Source organism: Barbus barbus (assembly GCF_936440315.1).
Source record: "Barbus barbus genome assembly, chromosome: 13".
Classification (NCBI taxonomy): domain Eukaryota; kingdom Metazoa; phylum Chordata; class Actinopteri; order Cypriniformes; family Cyprinidae; genus Barbus; species Barbus barbus.
In genome coordinates, this window is record NC_136741.1 from 13737520 (window position 1) to 13757966 (window position 20447).

General features: G+C 37.0%; 1 protein-coding gene across 1 annotated transcript in view; it reads left to right on the plus strand.

The window, feature by feature from the left end:
• The first annotated feature begins 723 nt into the window (after positions 1 to 723).
• LOC306878698 (transforming growth factor beta receptor type 3-like) overlaps positions 724 to 20447 on the plus strand; it is a 137128-nt gene continuing 117404 nt past the window's right edge. Inside the window, exons 1-2 of the mRNA XM_079431190.1 lie at positions 724 to 951; positions 12516 to 12668. Of these exons, the coding sequence (XP_079287316.1) occupies positions 12599 to 12668 (70 nt within the window). The 5' untranslated portion in view covers positions 724 to 951; positions 12516 to 12598. The remainder of the gene's footprint in view (positions 952 to 12515; positions 12669 to 20447) is intronic.

A 20447-nucleotide genomic window follows, 5' to 3' on the forward strand; every position in this document is an offset into this window, starting at 1 on the left:
TTTCCCCTATTTTTTCGTTGTTTTGGATTAAAAAGTGGATGCATTTTGAAGAGTGGACCCTTCTCTTGAAATGTATGCTGGTGTGTCTTGGAAAAGTCTGAGCTGACCAGCGCTATTGGCGATCAAACGTGAGTACTGCGTTTCGCTTTGTTCATTTTAAATGGCCGGTCTTTCAGCATTTCTGTTAACCCTTTCCTCTCTGGTGTATTGATTTCAAAAACAAGCTCAGATCGTCAATCTTGAGTGTTTTAGCTTTCAAATGATATATAGTTAATGATAATTGATTGAATATTGTTCTAAAACAAAGGTAATAAAAAGCGCAGACACGCCCGACCACGCCCTTCCGGCCCGCCCACGGGCCGATGCGGGTTAACAGGTTAAAATATATCAGTGCCTTTGTTTTGTCTCAAGATGCACCGTAATGTTTTTTTTCCAAGCATGTTTATAAAAATTACTTAAATGTCCTAATTGAACTATGGCCTAATCCTGGCTTAGTCTAAACCCTGTCTGTGAAACTGGGCCATTTTTTGTTACTATGTTATTATTGTTACAACAACAACAATACTAATACTAATACTAACACTAATACTGATTCTAATACTAATACTAATACTTTTTCAAGTAAACTCAAGTGTCATGACTGCGGAAGTTGATGGGCTTTCAAGCCCACTTCATCCTCTCGTTTGTCTTGATAGATGTGAATCGCAGCCTCCTCCTACTGGCCCCTCCCACTGAAATACACACAGACACACAGAAAGCCGGAGAGGTTTTTAAAACTTTCTGAGATCTGTCACAAGCTTTGTCGTCCCAAAAACCGTGGCGTTTGTCGCACGATTAATTGCCATACTGACAGAAGATTTTGCTCTGGTCCTTTATTTTATCAGCCGAAGGAAACGTTACAACCGTGAACTCCCTAAGAAAGTTTTCTTCAGCATTACTGAAGATTCGCTGGTATGTCACTTTGTTTCTGTCTTTGATTTTTGGTGATGTGTAAATTGTTTTAGGATTGTTGGAAGACCAGTTTAGGGTTTTTGTTAGAAATGTAGTTTTGTAGCATGTTTACAGTCGCATGCTCACTCCATAGACGCGCATGCACGTTGCGACGTGATAAAACTAGAACGCATCCATTATGATCAATGAAGTTTATGTCTACAATGCAGAGTGGCGTTCTTTAAGTACATGTAAAGATATAAAGCCCATTACTGTAAGATGTTCTTGTTCGTTTTTTAAACTGAACTAAAGAGTTTGAAGTATGCACGATGTGTGCAGATGTTGTGATTTGGTAATGAGCTGTGTGAAACTTGAGGTTGCCAACTTGTGGTGCCTTCTGACAGCTGAACTGCAATGTGTTGTCCTGCAGAAAAAAATCAATTCACTGTATTTTTTCTCCATTAACATGAAGCCCAACTCTCTCTTTTTTTTTTTTTTTTTTACAAATTCTACAGTATTTTGGTACAAATCCATTTGTTATTTGATTTAAGAAGTTAAATTAGACAGTGCCAGCATAAACTATAAATCAACCAATAAATAACACATTTCAGTGTTTGATTTTAAGGACTTTTTTGTTTCCTTGTGTACAATAAACAAGACTGTGTTGGGTCTTGATGTCCAATATAAAATCAGCCCTGAAGCAAAATCACTGGTTAGACTGCAAACATATCTTTTTATTTAAAATATATTCTGCAATACCTGCACTGTCAGGTTGTTTGTTTGTCTTTTTTTTTAAAAGTAATTAAAGTATTGCTTAGGTTTGATTGTACACCTTTTTCTTATCATTTTAAGTCTTCTCAGAAGTGTTTATCAGCATAGCTTATTCAAATCTGTCTAAACGTAAAGCAGAGGATGTCCTTATCACTCTAGTTATGATATGTTTGGTTACAAAACATACAGTTTTCATCTTCTCAGTTTGTCAAAGTGGCTAAATAAAACATTTTATAAAACCTAATCTTTAACCTATTCATGTGACGTTTACTAGTTGCACATTTATAAAAGTAATGTCTTTAGTTGAGACTGTAAGTCTCTTTCATTATTGGTGCATGGCTGATCTCGGGATTTGTTCTGGGTCAGGCTTTTCATGCCTGTCAGACATTAGATGATCCCTGCAAGTGTCTTACGTGAGAAAACGAGGGTTACTGGGCAGCGAATTCCATGGGAAAAGCTAGTCTGAGCTCTTCAAAGTACTTTTGCCTAAAGTGACTTCTCATATAGTGATTATTGTTGTGGAGATGAGGTGAGAAGTGAAGGTGGTTTCATGAGGACAACAGACCTGTGACTGTTAGCTACTTCAAGACCCCTGTGACATGTTGATTCAGGTCCTCAGGGTTAGCGATCACTCACTCTCAGCTTATTACTTTCTAAAAAAGATAGAGGGAGACAGAGGAAGTTCAGTGCTTTTTGGAGGGAACTAAATTCACTGCACATAGCAGAGAAGATTAACACAAGATTATGTATTTTAATGAATTTCACCACCTTTTTCATCTTCTTTTCAGTCTTGAAAATATTGGCGTTCTGCGAGTAGTAGTCACAGATGATTCATAACTAGAGGCGTATGAGTAAAAATTGCATGTTGATGCAAGTGTATGTCTGTTACTTTCACATGCTCTGATGTGACTCACAAATAGAGGTAACACGCACAGATGTGCAGATGCTCCATTCAAGTGTGTATGTGTGCACTGTGGTCTTAACGACAGCCCTGAGGTGTGATTTAGTCTGTATTTGTGTGCATGCTGTGTGAATGAATGCGTCCGGTGCTAAAGATGCGAAATTGGCCCAGTGAGTCGAGTAGATTGATCAATCTGTATCGCTGTTGGAGGTTTTGTTTGAGTGCAGCTGGCCACTTCATGTCCCCAGTGTGTCACTGTTTGACACGTGGCTACGCTCGCAGCCGATACGAAGAGGATCCATGTGGGCCGACGAGCAGATCTTCCATTATAAACATGTCAAAGAGGCCCCCGTCACCATTCACTTACGCAAACGGGAAACCACACTCTGTTTAGACTGAATGACTCAATCCAAATAAGATTCATTAGCAGTCAAAAGGCCCATGTTGGACTTCACTATGGTTTTCAAGAGGCCTCTACACCAAAGTGGCCCTAGATGATGTGCTCTACAGGTACCCACATTTTCATAAGTACTCATGCCATGTGTATTGGCTGGAACAATGTAGGCTGGAGTGAGTTGTGTTTTATTTATACATGGCTAGAAATAGTTGTGGTGTGTTATTCTCTAGAGGTCATGCTGTATTTGGTCTGTCCTCTCATGCTACGATGGTTTTCAGATGGACATGGTCAAACATACCGTAAAGACTCTCTTAAAAATAAAAGTTATTTTTTTGGCAGGGACCTTTAACATCCATGGAACTTTTCCATTGTGCAAAAGAGGGGTGTACGATTTTTATTGTCTGCGATAATATCGTAATTGTTGTTTTATTGATATGCGAGCTAGCATTATTGAGTATGTCACTCATTTGCAAAAATATAAACGAAATACATTTTGAAAGTCCAAAAGACTATATGCTTAATACAACAGTTCAGCCGGAGCAGAACATTTTTGCGCATACTGTGGTGTTTCATTGCTGAATGAATCTGTTTTTTTTTTGCAGACCCTTTTGTAAAGACAGTAACTTGCTTCGTTTCTAAATTAATCAGCCCTTTTGCATTAATCATTTGTATGAATGATTCAAAGAATTCCTCATTAATGAGGTCATCGGATGTAAAAATCACTTTGTGTTGTTTGAACATAAATGTGTGTTGGAAGTGTGTGTACACATCCACCCTATAATGATAAAAATCCACCCAGTGTTTTTTTAAAATCCCCTTTCTCAAATCAGGCTGTTCTGAGATTCCTGTCAGAATGATGTAGTTCTGTACAGACCGCTCCCACGAGAGTTGATTGACAAGACCGCGTTACCTTAGACCCGCCCTGAGTGAGCTGAGAGCTATCTGCCATTGTGTCGACTCCAGTGCAGGGGAAGACAAGAATGTCTCCGATTAAGCGATTGAGGTGTTTTGTTGTTGCATGTAATAATGAAAAAAGCAGTCGTCATTTACCCCTGACATCTGAGCCACTGAAGACGCAGGGGTTTAAAGTTACTTTCATTTTTGAAGTGAATGCGCGGATCCCCGATCTGCCTAAAAGTGTCTATGTTTGCGCGAATCATTCGTGATCCAACTTTATCTACAGAAGAAATGAGTATAAGGGTTTTTTTATGAATCTTTGCAAATTGCCTTTCCTAATAATGTGCTAGTTAATAAGTTTGGTGGCTGAAGTTTACAGTCTGCTCATCACCCCACGGAAGAGAGGGGCGGGGTCAGCAGAGCTCATTAACATTTAAAGCAACATGGACTAAAACGACTTGGTCAAAACAGAGCTGATTTTGACAGGGTAAAAAGGGTGTTTTTTACACTACCATTGAGAATTTTTAACCAAAGTACGTTATAGACTTTTCATTAAAACCCTAAAAATCATATCAACTTGTGGAAAATGGGCATCCGATGACCCCTTTAAGACAGGGACTTGCTGCCACCTACTGGCAGTTTTAGTGTCATATTTATCCATGACAGGCTTAAACGAGTCAAGGTACCAGCAAAATAACACATTTAGCAAAATATTTAGTTATTGTTATTGAAAAAATACCAATAAATATATAATTTTTGAAAAAATATTCCCATAATTTTTGTCAATATCCCACACCCCTACTTTTCACACTTAAAGGTGCAGTAGGAGATCTCGGAAAATGCTAACTTTAGCCTGATATCACTGAAAGCGAACGTCCCACCCTCCCTGTAATCGCCGTGCAAAAGCTCAAAAGCCCTGAACGCGCATGCGCTCAAAGAGCAGAATACCAGAGACAACATTAAATTACTAAAATAGGCTACATCAACGGTTCCCAATTACAGTCCTTGCGCCCTCCCCGCTCTGCACATTTCATATGTATATCTTGTCACGTCTGACGTTTGTTCTATTCGACCGTAAGTCATAAGTGCCCTGCGAAGTGGACATCACCAGATATTCCACCATGATTCCAGTTCCAAGTGAGCGTATATGTTCCATACAAAGGGCATTAAAGTGTGCGAGACGTGAATTTAAATTGTATTTATTTACACTTCACACTTCTCTAGTAAGTTTCATTTGTGTGTGTGAAGACGCTGCGCAGCGTAAATCCGTAAATGAATGTTTCAAAGTGAAATAAACGTCAAACGGATTTCCCCTGCTCCGGGAGTAGTGAGCAATGAACGCTGTGTAGGGATCATGCCAATCGGAACACAGTTTATGCACGTATCTCACTTCTAACGAGCTGGTTATATGAATCGGGTGTGTTAACGACGCGAGACATGCAAAATATGCAGAGCGGGGGGCGCAAGGACTGGAATTGGGAACCACTGGGCTACATCATGTGTCATTCACCAGTGAGAAATCTTTTTAGCACAGTTAGTAAAAGTACTACAATTCCAGGAAGGAAGATTGGGTTAATGATGTTTGCCTGCCATTCTCGCTCTGACTGCACAGTGTGTGTGAACGCGCTGATGAAGTATCCTGTCTGCGCGAATCGGATGCGCAGAGGTATGCAAATACATACGTTGGCAGGCAGGTAGGAAAGACAATTAAAACGCTCGGACCGAGCGTTTTGATTGGATGAACATTTCTTGGTCCTACACCTTCCACCGAATATATAAACAGATAAATACATTTAGACCACTTAACTTAATGATTGCTATAGGGATGTGAAGAGACTTTCAACCAGAATAACAAAAAAAAGTTCTGAAGACAATCACCTATTGCACCTTCAATAGTTAACACAGGGTCATTGTAAAACCTTATTTCACGTTTCATGCTGCTGATAATCCTGGGTGTTCATAAAATGACTTTTCACATTGTTCATTCCTAAACCCTGGATTAACATTCTTATTTGCATATTTATGGTGCCAATGTCATTGATTGGATGAATGCTGTACGCAACCTGTTTACATGAAGGCTCTAGCATTGTGCATCCTCAATAGGCTTTGCTGACTGTGCTGTCAAGTTTCTCCTGAATGGACTGAACCCTAACCCTTTCCATTAATATAAAGGAATAATTCACCTAAAAATGAAAATTCTGTCATTAATTACTCACCTTCATATTGTTCCAAACCCGCAAGATCTTCGTTAATCTTCAGAACACAAATTAAGATATTTTTGATAAACTCCAAGAGCTTTCTCACCCTCCATAGACAGCAAGGGAACTACCACATTCAAGGCCCAGAAAGGTAGGAAGGACATATAAATGAGGCATCAGTGGTTCAACCGTAATTTTATGAAGCTATACTTTTGTGTGCAAAGAAAACAAAAGTAGCGAATTTACATAATTTTTTCTCTTCCGGTCAATCTCTGCCACGCATTCATGAGAGTACCACGATGTATGCGTTTGCAGTTTTATATCGGAACGCCGGCTCCTGTGTCAGCAGCATCAAATGCATGCGTCGTGGGACTCTCGTGAATGGTGGAGGAGACTGACTGGAAGAGAAGAATTGTTTAATAAAGTCTTTATTTTTGTTTTCTTTGTACACAAAAAGTATTCTCATAGCCTTATGAAATTATTTTTGAACCACTGATGTCACATGGATTATTTTAACAATGTCCATGTTTCTGAACCTTGAACGTGGTAGTTCCCTTGCTGTATATGCAGGGTCAGAAAGCTATCGGATTTTATCAAAAATATCCTAATTTGTGTTCTGAAGATGAATGAAGGTTTTACGGGATTGGAACAACGTGAGGTTGAGTAATTAGTCATTTTCAGTAGTAAGTAGTGAGTAAGTGTCTGTTTGTAATCATCTAGCCGTAACATTAATGCAATGGGGGAATAACACCACAAAAGGGTGCTAACCCTGCTCCCAAGCTGGGTTACATAACCCCAGGTAAAAAGCAGTTCTAACCCTGTTTCTAAGTTAATAAAGTGTGAATAGAAATGGGGTTCAGAGCGATGATAACCTAGGGTTAAGCTCAGTGTGAAAAGTGGATTTTTTTTTTCTTTTCGATTATTAAAATATTCTTCAGACTAAAAAAAAAAAATTTCTTTTAAGAACTGTTCACTGCAAAGTTCTTTGGAGAACTCAACATTATTTTATAGCATCGCTGCAAAAACTCTGGAAACTTTACTTTTGAAATTGTACAATGATCATTTTCTGCCTAATACCAAACTATGGTAAAACAAAAAAGTCATATGAGTTTAAGATAAGCATGACAGAATTTTTATTTTTGGGAGAAATATTGGCAAATCTATTGGCAGCTTAAAAAAGGAGAAGCCCTGTCTCGTCCAAACATATTGTTTCAGTAGGAAATATGTCAGTGCAGGAAAGAACATTGCATTCATCAAACCATTTCATGGGCTCTTTAAAGGACAGCTTTTGACATCGGAGGGATTGGCTTAGGAACAGTTTGCCAAGTTGAGCTCATCTCAACACTGGAATGCGTATTCTGCAAATCCTTGATTTTGTTTTACAGAATATAATTTTACACAAGAAACCTAATGTGATAAACACAAATTCTGACCTGCTTGTGAAAGATCTGTATCTTTTATTAAGTCAGTTTCTCATTTTGAACTGAATATGGATAGTTTTATAGTTTTAAGGCATGCTTCTTCCTCCAGAGTCAAGTGCCTCTGAGTTCAGAGTGAGGCTGCGTATTAAACCATATGGTGTTCGCCACTCCACCTACACCGTAATAGTGTGGAGTAGCTACTTATTATGTTCAGTCTGGGGTCTGCTGCCTTGAATTTGCTAATGACTTTTCCAGACAGTTTCTGAATGTTATTGTACTATATCTTTCTGCCGAGAAATAGAGGGAGAGACACAATCTTTCAGCAGGAGTCATATGAGGTGATTGGTTTCTAAACTGAAACAAACACACTAAATAGGGCCCTATGAAATCCGTTTGATTTTTTCCCAAATTGTTTGATTTTTTTTTCTTCTAAATTCTGTTTTTTTTTTCATTGAAATTTTTCTGGATTCCGTTTTTTTTCCCGTTTAAATTTTTCTGGACTCCTTTTTAATGGTCAAATTAAATTTTATGAATCAAAAAGCATGTCTAATGAATTAAAATCATGAAACTTATACAATTTAACATTAATTGATTAAAAGTGTAACAAAAATGACATGTTTAGGGCCGTATGAAATGTTTTATTTTTTTTCTCACCTTATGTTATATTGTTACCAAATTGTGTTTTAGCATGTCTAATCATTTGAATGCATACAAACAATTTTTATTTATTCTTAAAGTAGCCTTATGAAATTATAAATAATTATACATTTTACTGGTTATTAGATGAAGGCATAAAACATTGATTTAATTTATATTTTAATTAATGAAAGTTAAACATTTAAATTTTTGGCAAATAAATGGGATTTACTATTAAAATTGAAATATTTTGTGAGTTAAAAAATTAAGTTTTATTATTTTTCAACAGTAGTAGTAAGTAGTAGTAGTAGTATTACACACATTCTAATAAATAATAGTAATATAGCCTATTTCTGGCACAATGTCTTTAAGTTAAACCAAACTTTTATTTTGACGGGTTGCCGTGAATACCTTTTAAAGTTCTGTATGTGTATGATATGACGCTAGTTTTACTCAAATGAAATGGTAAAATGCTCGTAAAGTGCCTCTCAGATCAGTTCTGGAGATGTTGATGTATTTATGTCCTCATTGAGACGGCAGACGCTGAAATCACCGCGAACGCCACGTAAACAAAACCGCGCGTCTGCTCCAATCATACAGAGACGCGCAGAACATGCAGGATACATATTTAAATTAAAAAACAAACAAAGGCATTCCCCGGTTTCTCAGCCAAGTCCAAACAAGGTTGGTTCATGTTTTGAGCATTAAATTGTACTGCCTATAATAGCACCAGTGGCGTGCGGTGGTGTTGTAAAATGAGGAGGCAGTTATATACAGTATTTGCAGTATATATATATATATATATATATATATATATATATATGTAAACTCATGTCCCTGTTACACTTAATTTTCATTACTTACTTTACTTACTTTACTTTTGTCATTTAGCAGACGCTTTTGTCCAAAGCGACTTACAAATAAGAAAAAGTAACTAAAACTAAAAAGTTACAACTCTATAAATACTATCTACCCACATATTTAAGAAAATAAAGAAATTAAAATAATTAATCATTAGTTAGGCTAACATTAGATAACATGAACTAAGAATGAACAATACTTCTACAGCATTTATTAATCTTAGTTAGATGCTATTTACACTGTGCAAATAACTATAGATTCTATTTACACTGTTAAAATAGCAGGATTTTCTGCTATTTATACTGCTTATTGCAAATAGTGGCAATTATCTGCACATTAGTATTGTAGAACATTATAAAATACATATTGAGAGTAAATGATCATTTTAATTCAAATCCTTAAATGGCTTATATCATCGTGTTGGGGCAATATAAGCCCCCCCTACACCTACCCCATGTGATATGAGACTTGAAAAAAATAAAGTTCGGTAAAGGCCGGAACCAAACCTGGTTGATCGCATCAAAAATAACTTTGGCACGCGCTTTACTATCCACGCCACTGGACTTGTTCATTAATTGAGGTCTTTTGTAGTAACCTTACATTGATGGGCAGACTTAGTGTAGCTTCTACCAACTATTTGCACTTAGTGTACTAGACACTAGTTTTTTAATAGTGAACTGATGTTCAGATATTCTTTTTAATAGTCAACTTATTCGTGTCATCATTATAAAAGCCCTGTAAACACAGACACGAAGATACATCTTTCATTTCATCACGCTGATGCTCACTAACTGACACGCTCATCACGTTTTCAGACCATTTCAAGTTTTATTTTGATGTGACACATAGCAGTGAAATCTAAGTGGGAGAGTTGTTTACTTAATATTTAGTCAATAATGCCATTTTCTTCATTCAGGCCGAGAGCTCACATGAAAACAAGAGGTGGGATTTATCGCATGAACCAATCACATTCAATCATAACCGACAATATCCAATCATATCGCGATGGAGGCATTGCCACCTCTCACGTGCGTTGGGTTACTACGTTGCATATAGACCAGTTTTTTGTTCGTTTTTTTGCCGCGATTATCGATGTAAATGAAAAATAAAGTAAATAGTTAAAGCTTAAACTTGAGATTTATACTGGGGGATTTATACGATTTATACGTGCCCCAGTAAAAGGGGTCTAGCGACGCCCCTGGCTATATTATAGGCCTATTTTATAACTGACTGAGTTAAATGGAGTTGCCCATGGTTTTAGTTTAGGGTCCACTATTATTGTTCCACTGGTCCACTTTTGGTCTACACACTTAGAAAGTTCAGATATTATACTCACACAGCTATTTGAGAGGATGATATTTGCTATGGTCAACTAATTAATTGAAAAATAACATACTGTAACATAACATCAATGGGCCAAGGACAGTGTTTTTGTAGATTTGGTTTGGTTTATTTTTGTTTTGTTTTGCCCCAACTAGGCAAACAGATTTTTTTTTGTCAAGTGCTCTTATTTTGTTTCGTTTAATTTTATTTGCCCAATCCAGGCCAGCAGAAAAGTGTATTTTATTTTTTAAAAATTTAAAAAATTTCTTTTTCTTTTTTTATTTTGTTTTGCCCCAACCAGGTAGCAGGAAAAAAAATTAAGCGATTTAATTCATTTTGTTTAGATTTTTGTTTTGCTTTGGTTTGTCCTTGATAACATCCTCTTAAATCTGAGGACTTTAGAATGCCTCTGCTCTTGGTGTGAGAATGGTATGAGGGGGACACCAAATCAAAAAGCAGAGGGCACTGGCTTGGGGCCCCTATGCTGGAAGTGCAATATTTGTTGAGATTCTCCAAAATGACTTCCCAGCCTCAGCAGCTGCCCGTGTGTGAATGGCCCTTTGTTCCTGCAGCTGTTTGCAGAAAGCAAGAGCGAGAGAGAGAGAGAGAGAGAGAGAGATAGCGTGCTCTCCTTACTTTACTGAGAGAAAATGCGAAAAAGGCAGAAAGATAGGAGAAAGAAAGCTAGAGATAGTTTCAGATGCTGATGAATTTGTGGCTTTCGTTGCTCCTCTCTTGGGGATACCCCCAGTATAGCATGTGGTTGTTTTTAACCATTGATACATGTTCTGATTGACATTTGAGGTTTCAATCCACCTGTGCCACTGTGCATCTTTTGTAAGTTGTACACACATTGATTCTCCACAATGCCCTAGGGTTAAGGGAATGTTCCTCACCCGTTGCTGCACGGGTGGCAGCTTGTGCTGAATGTAGCTGCTAAACCCATTAGTGAAATGCTTGGTTTTGCCTCAGTAAACTAGCGTGACAAACCTGTGATGCTGTTTGGTCAGGATTATAAGAGTGAAAGTGGCCTGCATGTGTACATCTATCTACGCACACTGTGTGGGATGGTGATATATGCCTCTTAAAATCTGCTACTTTCGTAATAGATGATCTTTACGAGCTAATGAAAAAAACATCGGAGAAGCAGTCACCATTATTTACTTCAAAAACACTGAACGTGTATTACAGGGTTGGGACGGTGGCCATGGAAAACTTTTCATTTTCACTTTTCAAAAAGTTCATTTTGTCAAAATGGAATTAAACGAACTGAATCGAGTCTGACGTGACATTTCAGAGGTTCTGAGCAGACGTAAATGTTTGAATGCTAGTGTAGAATTGTTTGAAAGGTTTTTATTTGATGACTCAGTATCTGTCATGATGCAGATGGTATGTTTATTATTGCACCATTTTGTCAGGTAGTGGACTAAGTGAAACTTCATGTGGATAATGCATGTTTTATGTAAACTCTACTGGTGTATGTCGGCTTTAGCCCACCTTCCAGTGAACTCCGATTGGCCACTTCATCTCTCAAGTTCAGTTGTGGTCGTGTTAATTAGCTGTCATCTGTTAATGGTATTAACGGCAAACTCCAGGTGTCTAATCTGATTCTTATCTTCACTGCAGCATATCTTTTATTGTGTTGTTTAAATCACTATTGAACAGTGGCTGTTCACAGTATTTTCACAGTATTCTTGATACTGTGAATTCTTTATGCATTAGTTTTTCATTTTCTGGAGATTAGACATGTTCGAGTTATTATGAAACAAGCGTACAGTATTCAAAGTGTGACCAGGATGTAACTTGGTTCAATTTCACTTTATTTGTATTATTTTGTGTAAATGTAAGCTGTGATTTTCTAAAGTAATTCTCTTATGCTCACCAAATCTGTATTTATTAAATCAAAAGTACAGTAAATATATATTTTTTTTATATATTTTAAAATGGCAAAGGGGCCTCTTTTGATCCTGCAGCTGAGGTTGTTAGATGACCTATCTTTTGTTCTCTTCATTCCCACCATTCACACAAGGCTTAATTAGTGGGTTAAGATTAACAAGTGCTGCCACCTCAACCAGAGCCCTGCTGTCTCTTCCCATCTAAGCCCACAGGATGTGACATTAAGACCCTAATACCCTGCTGCTTGGTCACTGACTGACATCTTTCACTCTCTTGTTCTACAGAGCTAGTGGGGACCGTTCAAGAAGACACCCTGCTGCTACTTTTTCTGCCACGTCTGGCTTCAGGAAAGCGTTCTCTTCCAGCCATGTGGCTAACGGCACACATACGCCCCTCCACCATCCTGTTTTTGACCCTCAGCAGCTTGGCCTCTGCAGGTAAGCGCTGTTTTTCTCTTTGTAACCCATCATCTCTCTCCTGCGATTTTGCAATAACAGGTCAAGGGTGAGTGAATGTACCATGACATTGCATGAGCCTTCTATATCATCTGTTCTGTTTGCCTTATGAAGATGAAGGAAAGCCTGGGAATTTATGAGGGGTGTTTCAAAAGTGCCGCTATGTCATGGCTCATGATGAAGTGAATACCAGTGCTCAAGCACACTTGGGAAGTTTTGATGGTTTAAAGTGTGTTTTATGTAAAGAGTAAATTTCTGCTCACCAAGCAGTGCTAAACGGACCCCATCTGCCTTTGTTTAAACAAATAGGTAGACTCCAAACTCATGCCACTGGTTAAGCCAAAAGCTGACATATCAAACCACTCAATGAAACAGCAGTGTTTGGAAGCGTGCATAGTGATGTTACTGTAGCAAGAACAAACCTCAGTACTTAAGTGGGTGATTGAAGTTACCTTCAAATATTTGTGCCATTAAGACCAGTTTTTTTTGTTATTCACGTGGCTAACTATAAACTTGCAACATTTTGATATAACACACAGTGTTCATTTTTACATAGTTTTTGTTGTTGTTGTAGTAGTAGGCATAATAGTTTCTGTCTTTTGAAGAAAATGTGTTTTAAATTTTGTAATGGAAACATCTTGTTTGTTAAAAAAGTGCAAAATTACACCATAAATCAATATTTAACAAACTACACGTGAAAACTATCCTGGATTGCTTGTGAAAACCTTAGCTCTTGAAATGACATTATAATAAGTACACATTATAATAGGATGCTGTGAGTTCTTTATGCTTTAGATTTTAATTTTTCTGAGGGTTAGATATGTTTTAGCATTCATAGCATGTAACGTAGTTACAAAGTCACTTGTGCATTTGTATAATTTTGTATTAATGCAAGTTCTAATTTGAAATTTGTTGGGGTCTGTAGGTTTTTTAATGTTTTTGAACGAAGACTCTTGCGATCAGCAAGGCTGCATTTATTTATTTAAAAATACTGTAAGTAAAATTGTGAAATATTTTTTATAATCAAAAACAACTGTTTTCAATTTGAATATATTTTAAAATGTAATTTCTTCTTGTCATGTCCAAGATGAATTTTCAGAGGGCTACAGTCTTCAATGTCACACGATCCTTCAGAAATTATTTTAATATGCTGATTTGGTGCTCAAGAAACTTTTTTTTTTTTTTTTTTTTTTTTTAAATCATCACAGTTTAAAAAGGTTGATCAATAGAAAGTTAAAAAAAGAAATAGAAATGAAATAGAAATGTTTTGTAAATATTTGATAATAAATGACTTCACTGTCATTCTTGATAAACCTCATTGCAAAATAAATGTATTTATGTTTTATAAAAAACCCTGACCCCCAAACTTTGTGTATCTGATTAATCTTACATAAAATCATTCAGTTACTATCATGATATGCTTTTTTCATTTTATCTTCATTTTCATTGACAAAAAAACATTACCAAAGATTTTCATCAGTAACTGTGATGACGAAGTTCACACTAAACAATATTTGACTGGGTTTAGTGTTACACAGAAAACGGGGCATGTTTTTTGCAGAGACTCTTCGTAGGGCGTGTTCTCGATAAGCTATGCTCGCCGCTCATTGTCTTGACAGAGTGAGGCAGTGTTGCCTGTTTTGTCAGGCAATCACAATTCGCCCCCTGTGTTCGGAATTTCCCCGGTTCCTCCCAGCATGAGTCTTCTAGATCTGGCTGTCAGAGAGCAAAGGCCGGGGGGGATTTGCATTAAGAAAGTGCTGACAGCCTCAATCTCTCAGCCCGAAACACCAGTGCCGCACGTCAGCTATGCCTCCTCTAACCCTACTCAGGCAGCTCTGTCTGTGTGATTGATCAGGACTTGTTGGCTCAGTCTCTTCAGAAGAGTGATGATTTGTTCCCCTCTGGCACAACAGCTTGACAGATAGTTGCATACCAAGAAAAAAAGGGAAAGAAAACAATATGGCAGCAACAAAACAAACATAAGGAACAGGCAAAATTATGACAGTCATCAAGTCTGGGTTCTCGGGATGGAGAGTTATGATTTAAGAGCGCACGTATTTCACATCATTCTACGATTGTGCTCTCACTTGTTCTGTCGAACGTCTCTTTGTTGGTAACAGATCTCTTTGGCCATTCTCAGCGGTTTTGTGATTTCTCTGTCACTCAAACCGAATGCTTTTCTTCTGGAGTTATAGACCAAATCACATTCCTGAGGTAGCTATTGGAATCAAATCACTCAATAATAACTTTAATAAAATTAATCCGATATTAATGATTAGGCTTATCAATTGAAACAACAAGCCACTTTTCAGTCAAAATAATTAACTAATTATCATGCTTATCAATTATTAATTCATCAAATAAATCAAAATGAACAGCCTACATGGTCAAAATGTTTTTTGTTTTTTTATTCTATAATCTTCATGAAGGCTACATTTAAAAATTAAATAAAATTGCAATTTAAATGAATGTAAATGAAAATGTAATATATTCCAGTGATAGCAAAGCTTACTTCAGTCTTCAGAGTCACATGGTGCTTCTGAAATATTCTGATATGCTGATTTACAAGAAATCTCTTTTTATTATAGATGTTGAAAAATGGTTGTGCTTAATGTTGTGGAAACCATGGCATTTTTTTGTAATTGTATGATGAATAGAAAACATTTATTTAAAATAGAGATCTATAACATTTCACTTTACTGTCACTATTTATAAAAGATATTTGTGAAAAGATATTCAATTATTCTGGCAGGGGGATGATTAAATCTTTTTCTAACAGTGCACTAAATTGACGTATAAAATGCACAACCATACTAAATTCACGAATAAGAAGACAAAGATTGTGAGAACTCCTGAGTTGGGCTGCTCGCTGTGGAACGGTTCCTGGTAGTGATGGTGAAGCAGGAGGACAATGGCCACTGTGCCAGAACGTCCCTTGAGTTTAGTGAAGTTTGGCCTGAAAACAATCCCAACTACCTCTTCCTTTAACACTCTTGAGTGAGCATTGTTGCTTTGCACTATATATTTGTACTTTTTCAGACATTTACCTGGAGCACATTTATTGAGGCTTCTGCTTTAATGTTTATTATGTTTTGTAGTATTGTTGATGAAGCTGTCCCGAACCCTTGTCTTGCGTGATGTTGATTTTGATAAATTCGAGTCTAAACAAACTTCATGAGTGCCAGATCTTGGCATGCTCAATATTTTTCTTGTACTCAATCTTTTTCCTTTTGTTTTAGAGCATAGCGGCCTCCCTCAGAGACTTCCTATAGTCTCTTGTTCTCTAAAAACTAGGACATTATCTAATCTGCAGCATCAAAGTGTCTGCAGCCCTGAGCCCTTTCCACATGGACTTCAGATCACTGCCAGTCACAACCTGTGTTCAGCTCTAGTCATCTGATTATAGAGATGACAGAGGTGTGATATACGAACATCTCCTTGTCTTTTGAGGCCCAGAACGTCTCTTCTTCAATGCTGCATGTCCTGTGACAGCAGAGAAATGTGTAATCTATAAGACAAAACAGGAAGAAGATCTGTCTCAGACTCATACAGCAAGCTAAGACCAGGAATAGTTTTTAACAGTGTATCATTTTTAGGTCTTTATGGCAAAAACGTGTAAAATGTGTTCTCTTTCCTTCATCTCACTTCTTTCTTCCTGTGCAAACATTAACATTCCCTCTTTACACTTTTATCTACATATTTTTTAATCTAAAGGCCTGTTCACAAGGCGAATGTTCAAAATTTGGTGCGGGACATATTTTCATTTAAATCAACAGCTCTTAATGTGTCTGTTCAGACCGACACAAACACTTTGTAAATGTGATGATTTTTTATTATTATTATTTTTAATTCATGGTGAGGGGTTCTAATCTCTTTCTTGCAAATAAAGAGCCACTCAGAGCATAAAATATGACAAAGTTATGAATTGGTGGCACTTACGAACCAATGTTAAGCAACAGTTAATGGCACCAATGTCCTCGTGCATTTGGTGTTGTTTGATGAACAACATGAACACAAAAATCATATTAAAATTGGAGGATGACCACAAGTTATGTGACTTTTATATGACTTTTTTTTTATTGTGTGTGTGTGTGTGTGTGTTTTATTTTTTTGGGAGCTTCACAGCTTGGTCCCCATTCACTTTAATTGTATGGAAAAGAGCAGCTTGAGCATTCTGTTAAATATCTCTATCGGTGTCCCATCAAAGAAAAAGTATACTGATTTAAAATACTGAATATAAGATGCTAGAATTTAAATTTTCTGTATGAGCGTTCCTTTTAATAAGCGTTTTTAAATAAGCGGTCTGTTCTTCATTTTCTCTATTTCTCACTCTCTCTTTTCATCCCTTCATTTGTCAGACATTCCCTTCTAAGCACTTTTTGTATGTCTGAGCTGCCTTTTTTTGGTTTCTCATTTTGCCAAGCTGTAGATTCTTAGTAGTCTGTTATTATGGGATGGCAAGGCTGTTGGAAGCCCTCAGGTTTCATAGTGGAGAATGGAGCAGAAATCCTGCCAGAAATTAATTTGCTGCATTTGCCAAAAACAGCTCTTGCAGGATGCTGGCTACGCCGAGGGCCGAGCGTGTGGCCTGTGGGGCGGCTGCAGGAACATGCGTCTGCTCATGTAACTGGGTGAAACGCCTCGCTTTCCCCTCATCGCTCCATCATTTTTATCCTCTCACAGGGATGAGTGACAGTTTTGTCGTGCCCGTAGGCCCCATGCAGATCGTTCCTCTCTCCTTCCATCCTGTCATGTGACAAAGACACAAATAGAATTAGTGCTGAAAGGTGAGTTTACAGAAATATACCCACAGTTATATTCGGCTCCATGGAAAGCTTAAAAGGGATCAGTCCTTCATCTTCATTTGAAAGCAATAAAGGCTTGTGGTATTGTGGAGACCAGTGACACAAAACACTACAACAGTCATGGCCCAAGGCCAGTGGTATACAAATTTGAGCTAGTTGACGGAATTGTCAGTTGCCCTGTTGGGTGTGTTTCACTTAGTTCAATGATAATGTGCATGTGCTTTTATGTCTTAAACATCCGTTTTCTAGGATGTTTTGATCAATATTAAAATTTTTTTGCTCCTTCTTCCCAATTGTCAATTTAATTTATAGGGGAAAAATAATTTAATGGTTCCCATTTTACTTTATAATTGTGTGTGTGTGTGTGTATATATATATATATATATATATATATATATATATATATATATATATATATATATATATATATATATATATATATATATATATATATATATATAATGCAAAATAATTATAATAATCTTAGTAATCAAAAATCTTAGTGTTAAAGGAAGTATGTGAGTGTACGTACACACACACACACACACACAATATTGTCAGTTAAAAAAATTTAATAAATAATACGGGGGAAAAATCCTATTGTTGAGCCATTCTGAGTAAAAGACTTGTTTGTTTAGTCTCTTGCTCTGAGAAACGACACCAAACAACATTTTATTTTCATCATCTCATTTAAAATGACTCGTCTGCTTTCCGTCTCATATGAACCAGGCACAGAATCAGACAGACTATAATAGTGCCTCTCCAAAAGTTTGAGGACAAATGATCTATGTGATGTTCTAAATGTGCGTACGTCTGTGTGTGTGTATAGCTGCCAAATTGTATTGCGCAACTGCTGCAATCTGAGCCGCGGTGCTGTGGAGGCAGAGCGATCCAAACCACCACACTCCACACGCTGCTCCAAACTGGAAGGAGAGAGAGTGAGAGATCTCCTTCCTAAACCAGATGTTGCTGTGTGATTTAAGTGTAAGTAACCAAACTCTTGTGTTGGCACGAGGGAGAGGTGTAGGGATGTTTACATAGCAACAGCAACCCGCTATTGGCTTAATTACAGGTTACTGCAATCTACACCGCAGCTCGCAATCTCTCCAAGTCAGTCTGATACTCTCTTTCTATCTCTCTTCCTTCCACCGTTATGCCAGTAAGTGAGTGTGTGGATGACCTCAGCCAGGAACCTAATGGAGAACAGCTGGGGTGACCCTGCATTTTCCATTGTGTTTCAGAGTGCAGGAAAAAAGAAAAGAAAACGAAAAACACAGGCCACAGGATTTGGAGAGGTCTAGGGAGCGTGCCGTGAATTCATTGAAAAATACGGGAAGAATCATGGCTACAGTTAACTCCTTTTATACCGGCTGGGAGAAGAACAAGTAGATAAAACTGCCTTAAGAAATCTGAAACATCTTTACACAATTTATATAAATAAAATAATTACTCATACTACATGACATGGGCAAACATCTACAATCCCATTTACATGCCATTTCTTTGAATATTTGTATTTTGTTACAATTCTTTGCAAGCCTTTTTTCCGTTTTTTTCCCTTGAGATATCAAGTGACTTTTCTTGTGATTTCAGCATAAGAAGACCTAATTTTCTTTTTACTTCGAGGCCCCCCATTGACCATAGCAATATTTGCCCAACATGGCAGGCCCAGTTATTAATGATTTACTGGATGAAGATTAAGGATAATGATTTTTAAGAATATTTTGCTCATAATTTAAAAATAAATCTTCTTACATTGTATCCAGGTTTTAAAAAATGTATTATTTTATATTGTAAAATTGTGAATATCTGTTTTGTAAAACTGCTGTATTGATTAAAAATGTTGTTTGATCTGTATTATTATTTAAAAAAAATATTCAGAAAGTATTATGTAAATTTATGAGCATCACCGTATTACTATATTGTGAAGGAATGTGTGATTCATTAGCATAATTAAGTTTATTAAGGCCACAACTTTGCGTGCATACTTTGCCTCTGGCAAACAGACATTTCTTTGCAGAATTTTCCGTTCGATCCCATCCAACTCACAGTCCTGTTTACCGAGCTTGATTCTCTCTGCACATCAGCATAGGTGATGAGGAGTCTCTCACTCAGACATTAGAGGGTCCTGAGATATTTACAGTGCGGTACCTTGCTTTTCCTAGCCATCTATTTTACATTCTCCTGATCTTCCTTGTTTTTACCTTTCTTACCTTAAAGATATGTTTCTGAAAGACCCCAAAGATTGAATGTTTCCAAGAGTCATTTCCAGGAGTCGTCGATCTAGGCAATAAATACTTGATAAATTGTGCATTTTAGGGTTAGAGAATTGAACAAACCCTAGTCCTAAGTGTTAACCTTCAGTGCAGGACACCTCAAATCATGTGGCATTTTGAGCAGAGGTGTCTTGTTTGAAAATGATTTTTGCCTGGCGAACAGTAAAGCGTGTGAAAAAATTATCATAGTGACTTTACAACGTAGGCTCATTGGAAAGACCAAAATAATATTACATTGCTCTTGTACGTTTAGCAACACTAAAGGTCATTGCATGCTGAGTCTGAAATTTTCGCACGTTAAAAAAATAAATATGACAATCACATTTTGTCTGTCATAAAAAAATCAGATCAGGTTCGATTTTCTGCGTTTTCGCATCCGTAGCAAGCTTTTTGATAGGAAAGGATGACGAATACGAAAAAACAGAGAAAACTCATACGAAAATTTCGGACTCCGTGTGCAAGGACCGTTAGAGTAAAATTTCCAGTAAGTGGCACTAAAAGCGGATTTAGTTTTATTTGACAGAATCAGTCAAAATTTATTGCATTGGTTGTTGTACTTTATTGCAGCAGTTTGGAAATTCATTATTAAAAATAATGGATCACCTAACAGTAAACCCTACTCTAAACCTAATCGATAGTGTTAACAAAAGCAAACATGAGAAAAAATGCATTTACTT